Here is a 15,603-nt window from a genome sequence, read left to right on the forward strand (position 1 = left end):
CATGAATACCACTTTTGGTGGTGAGACTGAAGCCTAACCAAAATTACAGATAACAGCAAGGACAGTGTAAGCTGCTGAATGATCCTCTGACAGGCTGCTGCCAAGCAGGTCCAAAAGGATTGATTCTAAGGAAGTCTGTCATTTCATTAAAAATATCCTCTCAACCTGTTTAGACTTGTGTGTTGAGTATTGTGCCTCATTCATCAAATTGAGCAATTCAGCATGAGGTAAGTGGTGCTTTCTACTCTGTCTGAAAATGTTTTTGCTGAAGTGTTTGTATATTTTATAGTTTTAATAAAAAATGTTTTAGAAAGGTTGTATTCACACTCCTAACTCATTAGTCTTTCACTTGAAAATATTTTCTTTGAGCAGGTCAAGAGTATTCTTTATATGACACAACACAGCAGTGAATTGTTTAGTGTATCAGCATTATTACCTTGAATTGTCAGCTACATTCTAATGTAGCATTTAAAAGAAAAACAAAAGGAGAAACACAGAAATTGAAAAAAAAACCACACCCAATCAAAACCCCATAACTGGGTAGTTTTGTAGTGTTACTCCTTGAATTTGTTGGAGTCTCAGCTACAGGCTGATAGTGTGTTGGAGATGCAACATAAATAATTTCACTTCTAGTTTTATTTCACATTTTCTCTTAGTTGACTGGAGGCAGCAGACAAAATGCATACTCCTAAAAACCTAAATCTAGAAAACATATAATCAACGTTTGGGCTAGAAGTGACACCAGGAAATTGAAGTTATTTGTGATGATTCTGTTGGCACTGCTTTATAGTTTCATAATAGTTCATCTATTTCTCTTTTCCCATGACTCTTAGCAGGTGCAGCTGTGCAGTATGGCTGAGTTTGAGAAGTGACAGGCAGAGAAATGCTCAGAGGAGAGCTGTGTGCCTTCCCCTCTCTGCACACAGGGCTGAGGAGCAGAACCTGGGCTTTGATTGAAACCTGCAGATTCCCTTAAGGAGCACACAGGGTTTCAAAGGTACCTTCACCCTTTATTATTGCAGCTAATGGTTGTATAGGAGAGCAGATGGCTGAACTGAAAATTGGGAGCCCAGGGTTAGGTGAGGAATATTGCTGGTTGTGTTTTCATAATGTTTAATCAGCAGTTGTCTGTGGTAGTGTGAATTTTTCCAGAACTAAACTTGGCATGCATTTAAAACTCATGGCAAGGTTGTGTGGGAAGAGCTGGACACACAGGAGGGAAAAACTTCAATTATTGCCAAACAAGCAATTTTTGCCTGTTTTATTTTTTCCAAGTATGGAAACTCAGTATCATATCTCAGCACTTGTAATAATTCACCAGATTTGCTTTAGCCAGTGGTTTGGGGCCTGTTTTTTTTCTCTCTGGTTATTATTTGACCTTATCTAGTTGATTTTGCAGCCTGTACCACAGGAACCTGGTCAGCTTTACAGCTTTTCAGTGAGCCATATAGAAGGGGGGAAAGTGCACAAGTTAAACCTGAAAGGTGAGAGAAAGCTGAAGAAAATGTTACTTTATCATTTCAAGAGCTCAGGCTTCTGCACTGATGGAATTGTGTCCTCTGCAAAGGCAGCCCTTCCTCAGAGCCAGTTAGCCATTATAAAATAACCTCTGATATCCCATTTCCCTTACTGCACTCAAAATAACTTTTAAATCAGCTACTGCAGCCTTTTCATTCTAACACTTCTTGTTCCTGCAATGGGTTTGTGGCTCACTCTCTGATGGTACCTTGCCCCTGGAATCAGGTAGGATGTCATTCTCACACTGTTGGACAGGGTTTGCAGCTCAGCTGTGCTGTTTAAGGAGGGTTTTTAGCAAAACAAATTGTTCATTCTCAACACACCAACCTACAACATGATTAATGCATAGATTAAAACATCACTGTTTGTGTTACCTCTGTTAGGACAATACAGGCACTGGTTATTACATTCTGGCCATATATGAACATAAAGTGGTAATTTTCTCTAGATATTCTCAAAAGCAGGTTAGCCTTTGAGCAACTATTGCACTGACAAGCTTTAGGATTAAGTTTTCAAATCAGTTCAGGCTCAGCAGTGCTGGCAGTCACACTTCAGGTGTGTGAAAGTGTTGGCCCTTGCTCTTGGAAGCACTTTGATAAACTGGGTTTGTAGATCTTTGTAGATATCACAGATCACCTATTCTTATCAGTCTGCTAAATGACAATCAACAATGTACATTTTTTAACAGTTTACACTGGAAGTGGAAGTTGGCATTTGCTGTTGCATTCACAGAGATAACACAGTCTGTGCAGGCAGAACTGCTGCATTTGACCCTAATTGTAACCATTTGGCCATTCTAGCCATAACTAATGCTGCAGGCTGTAACAAAAACACTCAGTGCTTAGGATGACTTTGTTGGAATTGTTTAGCACAGGCTTTTAAGCAGTAGCTCATTTGTGGGATTAATGTGAATAGACTCAGGTCAGGGGTGTTGTGTGCTACAGGATGAGGTGTTTTGTATTTGCCATCTTCACCCATGCCAGGTTTAAAAAGATGGGGTTTGAGGCCTGACATGACACAAAGCAGCTCTTTGGCTTTTCTGTGGGAGTTTGTTTCAGTTTGGGGGCTGGATGAGCTGCAGAGGCCCCTTCCAACCTCAGCAAGTCAATGATGTGCAAGGTGTAGAATGGAGCAGGGAAGAGCAGCTCTGGTGAGCTCAGTTTCAGCCAAGGGACAGCCCTGGTTGCCATCCCCAGGGACAAGGAAGCAGAGGGGTGGGAGCTGCTGCTGAGCAATGTGATAATCATGTGTAGAGGATGCCTAGTGGCTTTCCTTTGCTCAGCACTTCATTGTTCAGTGCTGTGCCTGTGCCTGATGCCAGAGGAAATTGCTTTTCTCAGTTAATGCAGAGGCACAGCTTATCTGTAACATGGTGGGGAAATGAAAAGCTGCTATGGTGGGAATTCTTCAGGGAGTGAAGCACTGATGATCAGGGATGATGAGCTGTTGCATACATGATTGGATCTTTTGAATCCTGAGAAAAATTCCAGGAGAATGTAAAAAGTGAAGAATTGCTGAAAGTCAGCACAATCTTAAAATAATCCTGACAAGGTTGATCACTGTAAATGTCTGAAATAATTCTGGTGGTTCTGTAAGTATATTTCTTTTTGCCTCTTTTCTCTACAGCCTCATTTTTCCTTAGGAATGTGAACAGACAATGCATTCAATTTTAAAAGCTGTGGTTTAATTTCACAATAACATGATGTTACTGTGATTCCTGCCAGTCAAAGTGTAGGGGATTGGGTCTGTTTGGTGTATGGGGCCTGGGTTGTACTCCTTTAAAGTCCAGAGTTGGGAGAAAATGGGAATGTAAATGTGCATGTTTGGGTGTTGTCTGTTAGAGGGGGTGGATGGGAAGGGATGCAGAGCCAGGAGGGAACAGTTGGGAGTTTTCCTACCAGTTTTTTCCAGAGATAACTCTTCTGTTTATATAAAGTTTAGCAATAATCCACTTCTCCCTTTTTCCAAGTTGCCATACACACACCCTTTAGATGAAGCCAGGAATTTCTTTAAACAACTTTCTAGAACTGGATTGTTCCAGCAGTTTGGGATTCTTTAGGGAACTGTTTTTTGTCCAAGTTCTTAACAGTTCATTTGGTCTGTTCACCCAGATGGGTTAAACGTCTCTTATCTCTATAAACTCAATTTGTTTAGAGAAATTAAGTAGTGAGAACTGTTGAAAACTGATGATCCCTGCATTTTGGGGTATCTGAGGTACTGTGACTGTCATATCTTTGTGAGGACAGCTCTAAGCTTGCCCCTCACAGCAGGCTCATGGCCAGATACTGCTTTACCACAGCTCCTGCTCATTGGGCTGTTCTTAAGGAATTATCCTAATGTTTATTTTGGTTTTGAGGAAGGAAAGGGCTTTTACATGCACTTTCCAGGGCTTCTCTCTAATCCTGAAGACCAGGAAATGTTGTTTGGTGGTTGTTTTTCTTTTTTTTTTCTATTTTTTTTAAGTTGCTTTGTTTATTTGCTTATTTATTTTACATAAACAAGTGAAATGTTTTTTGTCACACATAAATGCAGCTTGTCTTGTCCAGGGCCTGGTGACCATGCAGGCACACAGGGGCTTGGAAGGCTTTGCTGCTGTGTGCCCGTGCATCCTTCCTTGGTGCATCTCAGCAGGAACATGGCAGTTTTCCAGATGCTCCCAGGGACCTGAAACCTGTTACTGAGAGGAGCAGCTGGCAGCTTGTGTTTCACAGAAATGACCTGGCCCTGCCTGCTGCAGCTGCTGCTCAGAGAGGAGGAGGCTGAGCCCAGGCTGGGGGAGGAAGGAGCTTTGGGCCTCTGGAGGTGCTGGGTTATTATCCCAGTTCTTGAGCCAAGCCAGGAGTGTGCTGAGCACCCTGGAGTGGCTCTCTGCTGCAGGGCAGGGCCCAGCCTCTTTGGCAATGGCCAGAGAACAGAATGTCTCCCAGTTTTCCAAAGGCTTCCTTCTCACTCTCATGCAATCTCTTGTTCTCCTGGTTGCTGGATCCAGGCTTGTTCTTAACCAAGCCCCTGTTGAAAATGGAAAAAAGCTCTCCCATCTAAGCACAGGTCTGGGCTCATTTTAATAACTCACTTCCCTTTTTAGGGTCTGAGGCCCAGCTGGTGACCTGCAGCCCAGTGGGACAGTGAGTGAGGGTCATGCTCACTTCAAAGGTGGGGCAGCAGCTCTTCCTCCAACCTTTGCTGCTGAATCCTAGCAATGACAGGCTCCTTCATCTTCATCATGACCAAAAATCCCAGGCATTGTGCACACATGTAAATATCCTTCTGTTGCCTAGGATGCAACCCTCAACAGTGCCATCTCTTTTAAGGTGAATTGTAAAATGTAAGTTCTAGTATTGGCATCTCAGTAATTCCTCTTTCAGGAGATTGGTCATCTGACCTCAATTTCATCAATCCTCAGCAAGAAATTCAAAGCCCTGTAGTGAACTGCCAATTCTTAAGTTATTTCTAGAAGGATTTTTAAAATCACCATAAACTGTTTACTAATATCAACAATATGAAAATTCTGGAAGTCACACAAGGAAGTGGTACAGCTACAAAAGGCACAAGGGTTTTCAAAAGGCTTTCATATGAATGCAGTGATGCCAAACACCTCAGCACCACAAATTCAGCTGTAGTCACAGGAAAATGGAGAATAGAGAGAAATTTCCATTCCATTCACAGTGGTTTCATACAGGATGGAATTCATTACCAGAACCAGTCACAAGCCATTGAGTGAGTTTGCACAGCAGTATCACTCTCATCAGAATTCCTTTGCATTCAGCTACATTTAGATAGCACTGAAATAATTGCAACAGTGAAAAGTGTCTTAGTTGTGCTGTGTTTGAGTGCAACCCAAGATCAGCACTTGAAAGGATGATTCAAAGTTCACATTTACATTGGCAATGATAATTCAGATGAGGAAGGACAGAGATCTTTGCTGTTGGCTAGCTGGAGTCTGTTCCTTGCTCTTCTGGCTCAGGAGGATACAATTCATCCAAAATCAGCTCTGCAACAAAAAATAGTAATGTTTCAGAGAATGATTTTTTCCCTGCTTCATACAGTATAATTATAGCTGCTATCTGCATTTTAGAACATACTGATGGTAGAAGACTACAGCAAATAACATTTTTGAAGGTTCCATGCAAACAGGTCTTTAGATTTATCATACAAACATCTCCCCTTCTTTTCTTTAATGCCTTTTTTAGGTGACACATTCCACTATCCCAGGTTGCTCCAAGCCCCATCCCAGCTCGCCTTGGACACTTCCAGGAATGGGGCAGCTGCTCTGGGCAACCTCTGCCAGGGCCTCCCCACCCTCACAGGGAAGAATTTCTTCCTAATATCCAATCTGAACTGCCTCCAGAGGTCTGAGCAACAACCAGCTGTGGTACTTGTTAAAAGAGAAAAGTGAATTTTTTATTTCTGCAACATGGAAAACAGCCAACATGTGACACATTTTTACCTTCAGAGGCACTCAGTTTTTGAGTCTTTTTGAGAATGGCTCTTATGCCTGGCATGGCTTGGTCATATTGATGGAGAACTTCCAAACAGTGCTCATGGAACAGTTTATCTTTCTGAGACAGGCTGTGCAGGAGTAAAACAGCATCCCTTAAAAACTGAATAACTCGTTCCCTGTGTGCACACAAGCTGCTCTCAGATCTGATCTTCATCCACTGTCTGTGCAGCATCACAATTAGTGTCTTAACCACCTGCAAGGAAAAACAGTGCCTCAACACACAAAGCAAAAATATAGCAGCAGAAAACTCATTTCAATAATGAACTTTACTGCTTAATCTCTTCAAACTTTCAAATGTCAGGATATTTTCTAGCAAGCCAAAGCCAGCTTCCCCTAAAGTACACAACACTTCTGTTTCTCTACAGCAAAACAATAAAAGGGGCAAAAAGCAATTTTAGCATTGAGTACTAGAAACTTGTCAGCAGGGTAAACTGGGGGAACATACCTCGAGGTAGCACTGACAGTCTGTGCCAGGAAATAAAACTGCTCTGGAGCACCACATGCAGCGTGTCAGGAGCCTCAGAGTCTGTTACAAACACAGGCTGGTTAGAGTCAGAGCCAGCTTAGCATAATTCATTCCTAGTTTCAAATAGGCTTGGGGTATTTTTTTCTCCTAACAGCTGATGTCTTTTACTCTCAAAGTTGTACAAGTTTTTTTTTCCCCTGTAACACTTCATAGACAGAGTTTGCCTTGCACACAAACCTTCTCAACTTTCTGGTGAGCAAAGCTGACAAGGTCAGGGGCCTCTAATTCACTGCATACAGATAATGTGTTTACACTTACTATAACAGTGCAGCTGGGGGTAATGGAAAGGGTTCAAAATTCTTTAAAATGAGAGAAGTAGAGCAAATAGAACCTCAAATGACTCTTGTCACTTCTGTCTGTACAAACAACACAAATTAGGTTTAAAAGCTATTCTTTCTATATATAACCATGACTGTTAAACAGCAAGGTAGCATTTCCATTCATTGCAAGGAATATAAATCCTAATAGGATTCCTAACAGAATGCCTTTAAATGTTATAAATACAATCAAAATGAAATGCAAATATTGCTTCTTTTTACTCTTCTATTGCTCTAAAAGCAAAATAAAGCTTAGTGCTGAACATCTGCAGCCATCCTGGGATCTCCCTTGGTTTCTTCAGTGACTTGAAAGGCTTTTATGACAACTTGTCCCTTCAAGGATAGTTACTGATTCAGTTTCAAGCAGGTCCTTTCAAAAATCAATGTAATCCCTTACTGCAAGCCCATACTTGCAGTTTTGTATTTCAGCTAGAGAAAGAACTTGTTTTCAGACAATTTGTGCTATCCTGCTCCTCCCACTCCCCCAACTGGAAGGAGAAGGAAAGAGCACATGGACACTCAGCTGTGGTTACCTCTTGCTCCAGCTGAAGCCAAAGCATTTCAGATGCTGATTTGTCTGGTCTTGATGTTATGTACATGGAGAGTGCAAGGAGAAGGCAGGTGTCTGAAACAGAGAGAACTTTGTTCTTTTTCCAACCAGCCACTTGTTCATGACAAAAATTAATGCTATCAGGCAAGAAAACATTTTGAGTTCTGTCCTAGGGCTCATAGTACAGGCTCAGCTTCTTGATTTACTTGCCACATCTTCAGCAGTGCTGAGGAAATTGGTAGCTCTAAACCTTATCTTTGCCTTTGTGGTAATCCTGTCCTGGTTCATTCATAAGGAACTGAACAGAGATCATCTGTCCTGCAGAGTACTGGAATCTCTGAGCAGTGCCATGAGCACAGATAAATTTAACTTCAAAACTCCTCAAAGCCCCTTTTTCCTCATCAACCATAAATACACAATCTAGAAAATGCTTTTAAAATGGCTATCAAAAGCACTGCTTGTAGACAGATACCACAACACAAACACTCTCCATAAGCAGAAAACGAGTTTTCAGGTACCAGAGGAAGCTTGTGGCCTTCTGGGGTTTCAGCACCTTGGAGCAAGGCCTGTTAGCATTACTGTGGGTCACAGTTCTGTGTCCGCTGCAGTGTTTACCTGCATGGGAGCAGAGCTGGGCAGCCAGCAGGGGGTGCTGAGCGAGGGCTCCCAGCAGCCTCACAGTCAGGAGCACGGCGGGCACGGGGCTCTCGGGCCGCAGGCAGCGCTGCAGCACCTGAGAGCTCAGTAAGTGCTGGAAACTTCAAAACAAAACTGGGTTAGAAAAGGGAAGTGCAGTCACAAGTTGGAAATACACTACTTTCTGTAGACAGTATCATAATTTGTGCATTTTAAGCTATTCAGAACATAGAAAGTATGCTGGAAAACACTGTTACTCTGGCAGTCACTCTGCAGTTTTACCTGCCAGAATGAGATCCTGTGCTTTCCTTCCTTATGCACCTCCCAGCAATCACAAAAACCCCAAAATCAGTGTTACAAAGCTTCTTCACTTTCAATGAGGCAACAGCATCTGCTTCATATGAATACAATCAGCAAACCTCGTTACTGATCAGGGATTATTATTATACTCATTAACAGCAAAGGCAGTAGAAAGATCCTCAGCTGCTTCTCAAATTAATTTGAGGTGTGATTTCTCTCATACATAGCACAACTTCTAGTGGAAGTTGCCCAGATGAGTTTTAACAGAGAATGAAAAGTGCTAAACAACAAACTCTGAAATAATTTTAAAGCTATTACTGACTTACTTTATTAATAAGTCCATAGTTGAATTTTCAGCTAATTGTACCAAAACCTTTAGGCTTTGGCACAGGATATTGTCAGTCTGGGAACCCCTTGCAGCAGAAAAAGCTAAAATCTGAAGCAGCTTTTTAAACAAAGAATGTTGAGCTCCATCAGTATTGGGAGGATCCTGTGGAGCAGCCAGCCCTCCTTGTGTCCTGCTCTCTTCTTTATTGTCACACTGATTGTCACACAACACGTTTTTGTCCGTCTTGGAAACCTGTTCATCTCCAGCAGCAGAACCGTTCTCCATTTCAGCAGACAGCAACGTGTGGACAACATCCCAGCTGTAGAAGACCAGATAATAGAGGATCCCCAGTGACACAAGAGTTGTTTCTTCAAGGTTCAGCCTGCAGTCCTCCTTGCCTGAGCCCGTGTTTGTGCTGGCCCTGGAAGCAGCAGCTGGGTGGGAGCCACAGGCTCCATTCCCTGGCGTGTCCCCGAGCTGCTCCGCTCGGCAGAAGGCACCAACGTGGTGCTCCAGCAAGGGCAGGAGGTGCACAGCACCCGGGATCCTGCTCTGTGTGAGGGCCAGGAGCCCTCCCTGGCCTTCTGCTGGCCTTCCCTCACATCCTTCATCCAGAGCAATCAAGTTCAGTCCTGTCATTGCCAGTTTTTGAGCTTCTTGCAAAGATACGAGAGGAGCGATTCCCTCTTGAGTTGTCCTGCTGCTGGGGAGTTGGGTGGGCTTCCTGTCCAAATAAAAGTAAAAGGTAGAGAACAGACTAGAAATCTGAGTTATCCATATTATAAACTGAATGACAGAAAGGCCAGAGCACTAAGAGATGTCTGTTTCCAATATAGGAAATAAAGGGGGAAAAACATCATCCTACTCCTTGATGCCTGCATGGAAGAGTCATTTCAAAGCATTCCAGGTTTCATCACCAATAAAATAACCTATCTGAAAAGCAAAGGTATTTCAGGTATTAATTCTGTAAAGTGAAGAACTATTATAATTCATATCCAATCTTCATATTTAAAATGCTTTACCAGGAAATATAAATATATCTTGGAAGGTTGCACACCAATTGTACATTACAATTTGAACACAGTTTATATTTTGAAGATATAAAACCAACTTTTTAATCACATCTTCGGCATTTTCTTCCCCCTTAACTCATGATCATGTTCCTGTCCTTCCCTCATTGCAATGCAAGCTGCTCACAGCTTTACTTTAGTTCTGTGCCTTCCCCTAACTGATAATTAACCTAATTTATTTTTTAAGGATGCTCCAGTGTTTGGTATGTGTGATAATCAAAGATACAGAATGATGTTCCAAATTTTGCAGGAAATGGCCTAAGCAGAGCATGATTGACCACAAGGAATGAGCTGTCCTGCATGACCAAGTGTTTCTTGGTACAGAGAATGCCACTGTGCTGAATGTGGCAGATACAGTTTAAAAAAGAAAATAAAACTTACGTATCCAAAGAGTTGGGTGGCAACACAGCTCCAGACAGAGGCTCAGAGCTGTTGCTGAGAAGGTGGCAGAAACCCAGAAGTGACCCAGGGACTATGGGCTGCTTCATCAGTGCATTCAGCAAGATAGAACCTGGAAGGATACAGAATTTTCTTTGGAGAAGATTTGCCATCAACAATAACAACAAAAAAATCAGTATTTCAGAAGATCAGCCTTATTGTGAGAGTGCTCGCAACCTCAAATTTGGTTTGGTTTTTTCATGATGAACCTTGTTTCTTAACAGGAGGATGATTTTCAGAAAAATTAATTTTAGATATTTAAATACAAACCAAGTTATATTTAGAGGTCTTTTAATTATGATCCCATATCAGCAAAATAGCTTGAGCAGAGTGATCACATATCCCAGCTGTTCTGGTGACTTGCCCTCCATTTTCTACTCCAGACATTGAAATTATGTGATGCAATTCCACTAAGATAGTACCTAAAGAATTCTTGGAGCTGACTGTTGAAAATGCTTTATAGTGTTTTTTTTAAGGTACATTTTCCCTGGTTTTATCTCTGCATTACCAGAATGATATTACCTTGTGGTTTTCGTTTGGGGACAGAGTTGTAGGAACCATTTTTTCCTGTTGCTTTGTGCTGCTTCAGGGATGAAACTTCAGGATGGGTTATCTTCCTGTCTGAAACAAACAGCGATTGGGAGAACACAGATCTGCACCCACCCTGTGCACACAGCCACAGTGTTAGATAATATTTTAATCATCTCTATATGTCACAATTACCAAAGCCAAAAGCCTTGCAGAGTGAGAAAAAACGTAAACAAATGTATTTTTTCAAACAAACAGCATATTGAGTGTTGTTACCATAACAAACAATAGCAATACTAATGCTTTCAGGCTACTGCATTTTTCTTTTTGCTGGAGTTCCCACTGCCCATATTTTTAGAATGAACAGTGTAACTGACAGCAATATCTCAGATTTTTCATTTCTCTTCCAGTAAGGATTAGTTGATGATATCCACATTTCTAACATTTATTATTTCCCATTGCTATTAAAAACCTACTACTTTTGTTTCATATTATAGCAATCTTCAAATATATGCAGATATTAATTTCCTATGGTTTACTCAATGAATTTCAAGATAGAATTTTGTGAGAATTACTGCCCTACATGTAAAAGAGGAAATGAGTACATTGTTTCAGTTGCTTCTTTAAATATGGCTAAATATGTACCCTTTAAAATCCAACCCCCAAAAAGCTACAAGAATACAAAACATGCATTAGCTGACTAACAGACCAGGAAATAGGCAAATTATTTCCTGTTCTTTATGCAATGAGGAAAGACAGATCAACAATTTGGATGTTTTAGTTCATCACACAATAAAGTTTTTTATTGCAGCCACTGGGCACTTCATCATTGCCACCCTGGCATCTGGTACTAAGGTAGAAATCAAATGAACTTCATGCAAATTTCAGTCATGGCTATTTAACTCCAGTTGGTATAAAGTGGAAAAAAAAACCCTAACCAAAACCAAAATAAATAACTGTGAACTGACTGCAACTGTTCAGTCACAAAATACTCCTCCAATGTAGAACGTTCACATGTAACTAAAAATGTTGCAAGCTGTACATGGCTTTACCTTCTTTGTTTGAAGTAGTCAGGGCCATCACATTTCCTGAAGAACTCGATGGCCTAGTGGATGTTTCAGCATTGAAGGATTCCTTTGTAGGAAAAGATCTTCTTTCTGGCTGTGGAGAACATCCTCCTGATTTCACTTGTACCACAAGATTCTTTTTAGGGCTAAGATAAAAAGACAAATCAGTATTTCTTTTTAAATTATTTTATTAAACAACAATCTATTTTCTTTGCACTGTCTGATGTTTAGAGATACTTCACTATAAACTTTTTAAATTTCTGTCACAGATACAAGGAAGGCTCTTTTTTGAGCAAATAGATGTCATCAGACTTTTTTGTTGTATATTTTTCAAGAGAATAGATCTTAGAGTCACATGAAGAAAACCTCTTCAATAGTTTAAACACATGTATTACAAAAATGAACACAAATTCCTTTTCCAACCCCCTACCTTGTTGTTGGAACTGCCTGAGGAAGGTGTTTGTTTCTCTCACAGTTCTGAAGTCGTGTTCTTAATTCATTCATTTCTGCATCCTTGAACTGCAGCTCGGAGTGCAGGGACTGGACCTGAAAGGGAGTTCAGGGCATTTCACTGTCACCAGCTCAGGAGTGGTGCAGGCAGAGCTCCAGGTCATGGGAACTCCCAGATCTCCATTTTTAGCCATGTTAGCCCAGTAAACACTGTGTGAGAGCCAGGAGTTGAGGCAGGAAGCCTTTGTGAGTGGCTAAGACAGAGCAAGTGGCATGCAGAGCATGGCTCCAGTGAGGCTGCAGAGCAGCCCTGTCCTCTCCAGGGCTGCTCAGAGATGACTGCAACCAGAACAGCAATCTCATCAGAGCCACAAAGCATGTTCTGTCACTTTTCCACTCCAACATACATCCCAATTGCAAGGTTCTCAGCATGGCTTCAAAAAAGCTATAAATTAAAACTTCTACCACCTGAATTTACTCTTTTATATTGGCAGGGGAAAACCCTCAACAAGTTCTTACAAATATTTTCTTCTAGGTAAGAAAATAAAAGCAAACATTGTGCAAGTTTCACACAGATGTTCTTCCTTTGACTAAATGCTTTGGGACATCATAAAGTCATAAATCAGCATCTGCACGTGATCTGCAGGTAACTGATACATTTACAAACCTTTTTGGAGAACTCTTTTTCTTTTTCACTCAAAATCTGAGATTTCTGCTGTTCCAGTAGCAGGTAGGATTTTTTCTGTTCCTCCATAGCATGCTCCATCTGCTGCATTGAGTCACGCAGAATTTTAATTTCTCCATTTTTAGTGAGCATTTCATCCTGCATTTCTTTCAGCTGCAAACAGAGGAATTACATTAAAGGATGGATATAGCCAAAAGTATGCATTTGCATCAGTATGTGGTTGAAAATTAGGTGTATTTGTAATTTCTAGGGAGAAAAATACTCCTGGTAACCCAGCTTAGAAATTCCACACATGTTGCCTCTAATATTTTTTTAATTAAATCAGGCTCAGCTACTGTGTTCTTTAAAATAATTAAAAATGACAAGATCATCCTTCCATTTCCCCTTCTCTGCAATTATGTTTGGGGTTTTTTTTAAAAAAAAACTGTTGTAGTCACACACTTCAATAATTTATTCATTGTTTGGTGATAACAGTGATAATTTAATGATACTACTACATCCATCAGGACAGCCAGCAAGCACTCTAAGACAGAATCTTCATGACACTGAGTCTCTAATACCTCCTGAGCAGCCACCACCACTCAGAGACAAGACTTTGGGGATAAGAAAGAAGTTACTCAGAAAAGCAAGAAGAAAAGATCAGAAATACACTTCTCTGCAACTGTAAAATTATGATTTAATATGGTGTACAGGTAGGAGACTCCCTGATAAAGGTGGATAAAATAGAGCTGGGAAAGATACAGAGAATGGAGGAAGGGAAACAGAGTATCTTTGCATAAATGACCACCAGAAAGTAAAGTAACACAAATCACTTGAAAGTCAGGTCACTTTCTCAAACCTTTTCAGTTGAACAAAACAACTCTGGCTGACAGGCAGAGAAATTATTTGATAGGGAAAAAAATAAAACTGAAAAATTAGCATTTGCTAATCTGAAATGACCAAGAAATAAAATATTGCTCTCACTCTTTACTATTACTAAAGCTGTGTCTAGCACAATGATTTTAACACACCCCTGGATTACAAAGATTATTGATCACCTTGATTAGAATCAAATGCTTGGGACTGGATTTATCCCACCTTCCTATCAAAAATGTGATATTTAGAAGAGAAGGGAGGATATTGCCAACCTTCTGCTTGACTTCTTCATGCTGTGTCTGCAGCACTTCAAACTGGAATGCATCTCTCATCAGACTATCTTCTGCTCTGCTTCCTGCTGCAGGGAAAAGCCAAAATCTGAAGCACAGATGATGAATGTGCAGCACTGGTGACTCAACACCAAGGTTTTGATATTTGTCATTGCATACATCTGAATATCTTAGTATTTTACTTCAATTCCAAACAGGTAAACTGCCTCATCCAGCCACCACAGGGACATTGCTAGTGCTTGTGCATCAATTCTTACAACAGAAGAACCCCTGCCCCTTCAAATTTGTAATTACAGAATGGTTTGAAAGGGACCTTAAAGATCATCTCTTATCTTAAACCAGCAAGATGACCCACAGCAAAAGCAAGCATTTCTTCTGAGATAACTTCAGTTAATGCACAAACAAGTGTTCACTGAAAACTTATTCACCTGGAGAGGTGACAGATGTCAGGGTTGCTACAACAGACTTAGATTATTCAAGCTCTCTAAGGTTCATTATGAGGAAGCCCCTGCTTTCGTATCTTTCAAAGTAAAACTGAAAGTCAGCTGATAATACAAGGCATGCTATTCATTTGTTAGTGGAAATTAACAGGGGGAAAAACTTCTGAAAGCCAACATGCTACCAGAATATGATACCTAAAGCATGCTGAAAGTTTAGGAAAGTCGGGTTTTTTATTTGGCAGGTTTAACATGCAGCACCCTCATCTCACACACACCCCGGGCACGGGCTCCTGGAGCCATGAGATCAATGCAATTTTCCTGCTGGGATTGTTATTCTTGTTATCCCTCGAATCCCAACCATCCCTGTGATACCGGGGGTGCTGCTGGCCAGGGGAACGGGCAGGAACAATTCCCTTAAGGGAACTTACAAGAAAGACGGAGCAAGAAAGATGGAACAAGTCTATTTACAAGAGCCTGTAGTGACAGGACGAGAGGGAGGGGCTTCGCGCTGATGGAGATTTAGGTTGGATATTAGGACGAAATTCTCCCGTGTGAGGGTGTTGAGGCCCTGGCGCAGGTGCCCAGAGAGCTGTGGCTGTCCCTGGATCCCTGGCAGTGCCCAAGGCCAGGCTGGGCAGGGCTGGGAGCACCTGGGGCAGTGGGAGGGGTCCCTGCCATGGCAGGGGTGGCACTGGATGCGCTTTGAGGTCTCTGCCAACCCAGGCCATCCTAAAGGGACAGCAAACCCCGCCGCAGCCGCGGGGCAGCGAGGGGCAGCCGCCGGAACACACCGACCTTGCCGCCCGGCCCGGGGCAGCTCCGGGGCTCGCCACGCGTGTCCCGCGGGCGGATCCTGCGACAGCGCCTGCGAGGCCAGGATGTCGATCTGCTCCAGGTCGTCCGCCGTGAAGTCATCGCTGTCCCCGAAGGGGTCCACGACACCGGTCACAGCGCTCTTGGGGCGCTTGTGCGGGGGAAGAACGTTGCGGAGCGCGGGCGGGGCGGCCGCGGCCCCGCTGTCCCCGCAGAGCGCGGGGCCACTCCGCTTGCGCGGCCCGGGCAGCGCCGCCATGGCGGGACCGGGACCGGGACCCGCGGGGCCCA

The 15,603-nt window shown here is 42.2% G+C and overlaps 1 protein-coding gene across 2 annotated transcripts; it reads right to left on the reverse strand.

Moving 5' to 3' along the window:
* Positions 1 to 3,784: 3,784 nt before the first annotated feature.
* Positions 3,785 to 15,603, reverse strand: ATRIP (ATR interacting protein). Of its 2 annotated transcripts, none has more exons than XM_064723792.1 (13): positions 15,295 to 15,603; positions 14,042 to 14,124; positions 12,897 to 13,067; positions 12,210 to 12,325; positions 11,765 to 11,925; positions 10,707 to 10,805; positions 10,128 to 10,257; positions 8,675 to 9,400; positions 8,028 to 8,170; positions 7,396 to 7,487; positions 6,465 to 6,545; positions 5,966 to 6,212; positions 3,785 to 5,509 (listed from the first exon to the last, which is right to left on the reverse strand). In XM_064723792.1, exons 1-13 carry the CDS (start codon positions 15,569 to 15,571, stop codon positions 5,448 to 5,450), a joined length of 2,388 nt encoding a protein of 795 aa, XP_064579862.1. In that variant the 5' UTR covers positions 15,572 to 15,603; the 3' UTR covers positions 3,785 to 5,447. The 2 variants fall into 2 exon arrangements, with proteins under 2 accessions (XP_064579862.1, XP_064579861.1); XM_064723791.1 differs by having other exon boundaries at positions 14,042 to 14,127.

The sequence above is a fragment of the Zonotrichia leucophrys genome, chromosome 12 (genome assembly GCF_028769735.1).
Source record: "Zonotrichia leucophrys gambelii isolate GWCS_2022_RI chromosome 12, RI_Zleu_2.0, whole genome shotgun sequence".
In the NCBI taxonomy this organism is placed as follows: Eukaryota; Metazoa; Chordata; class Aves; order Passeriformes; family Passerellidae; genus Zonotrichia; species Zonotrichia leucophrys.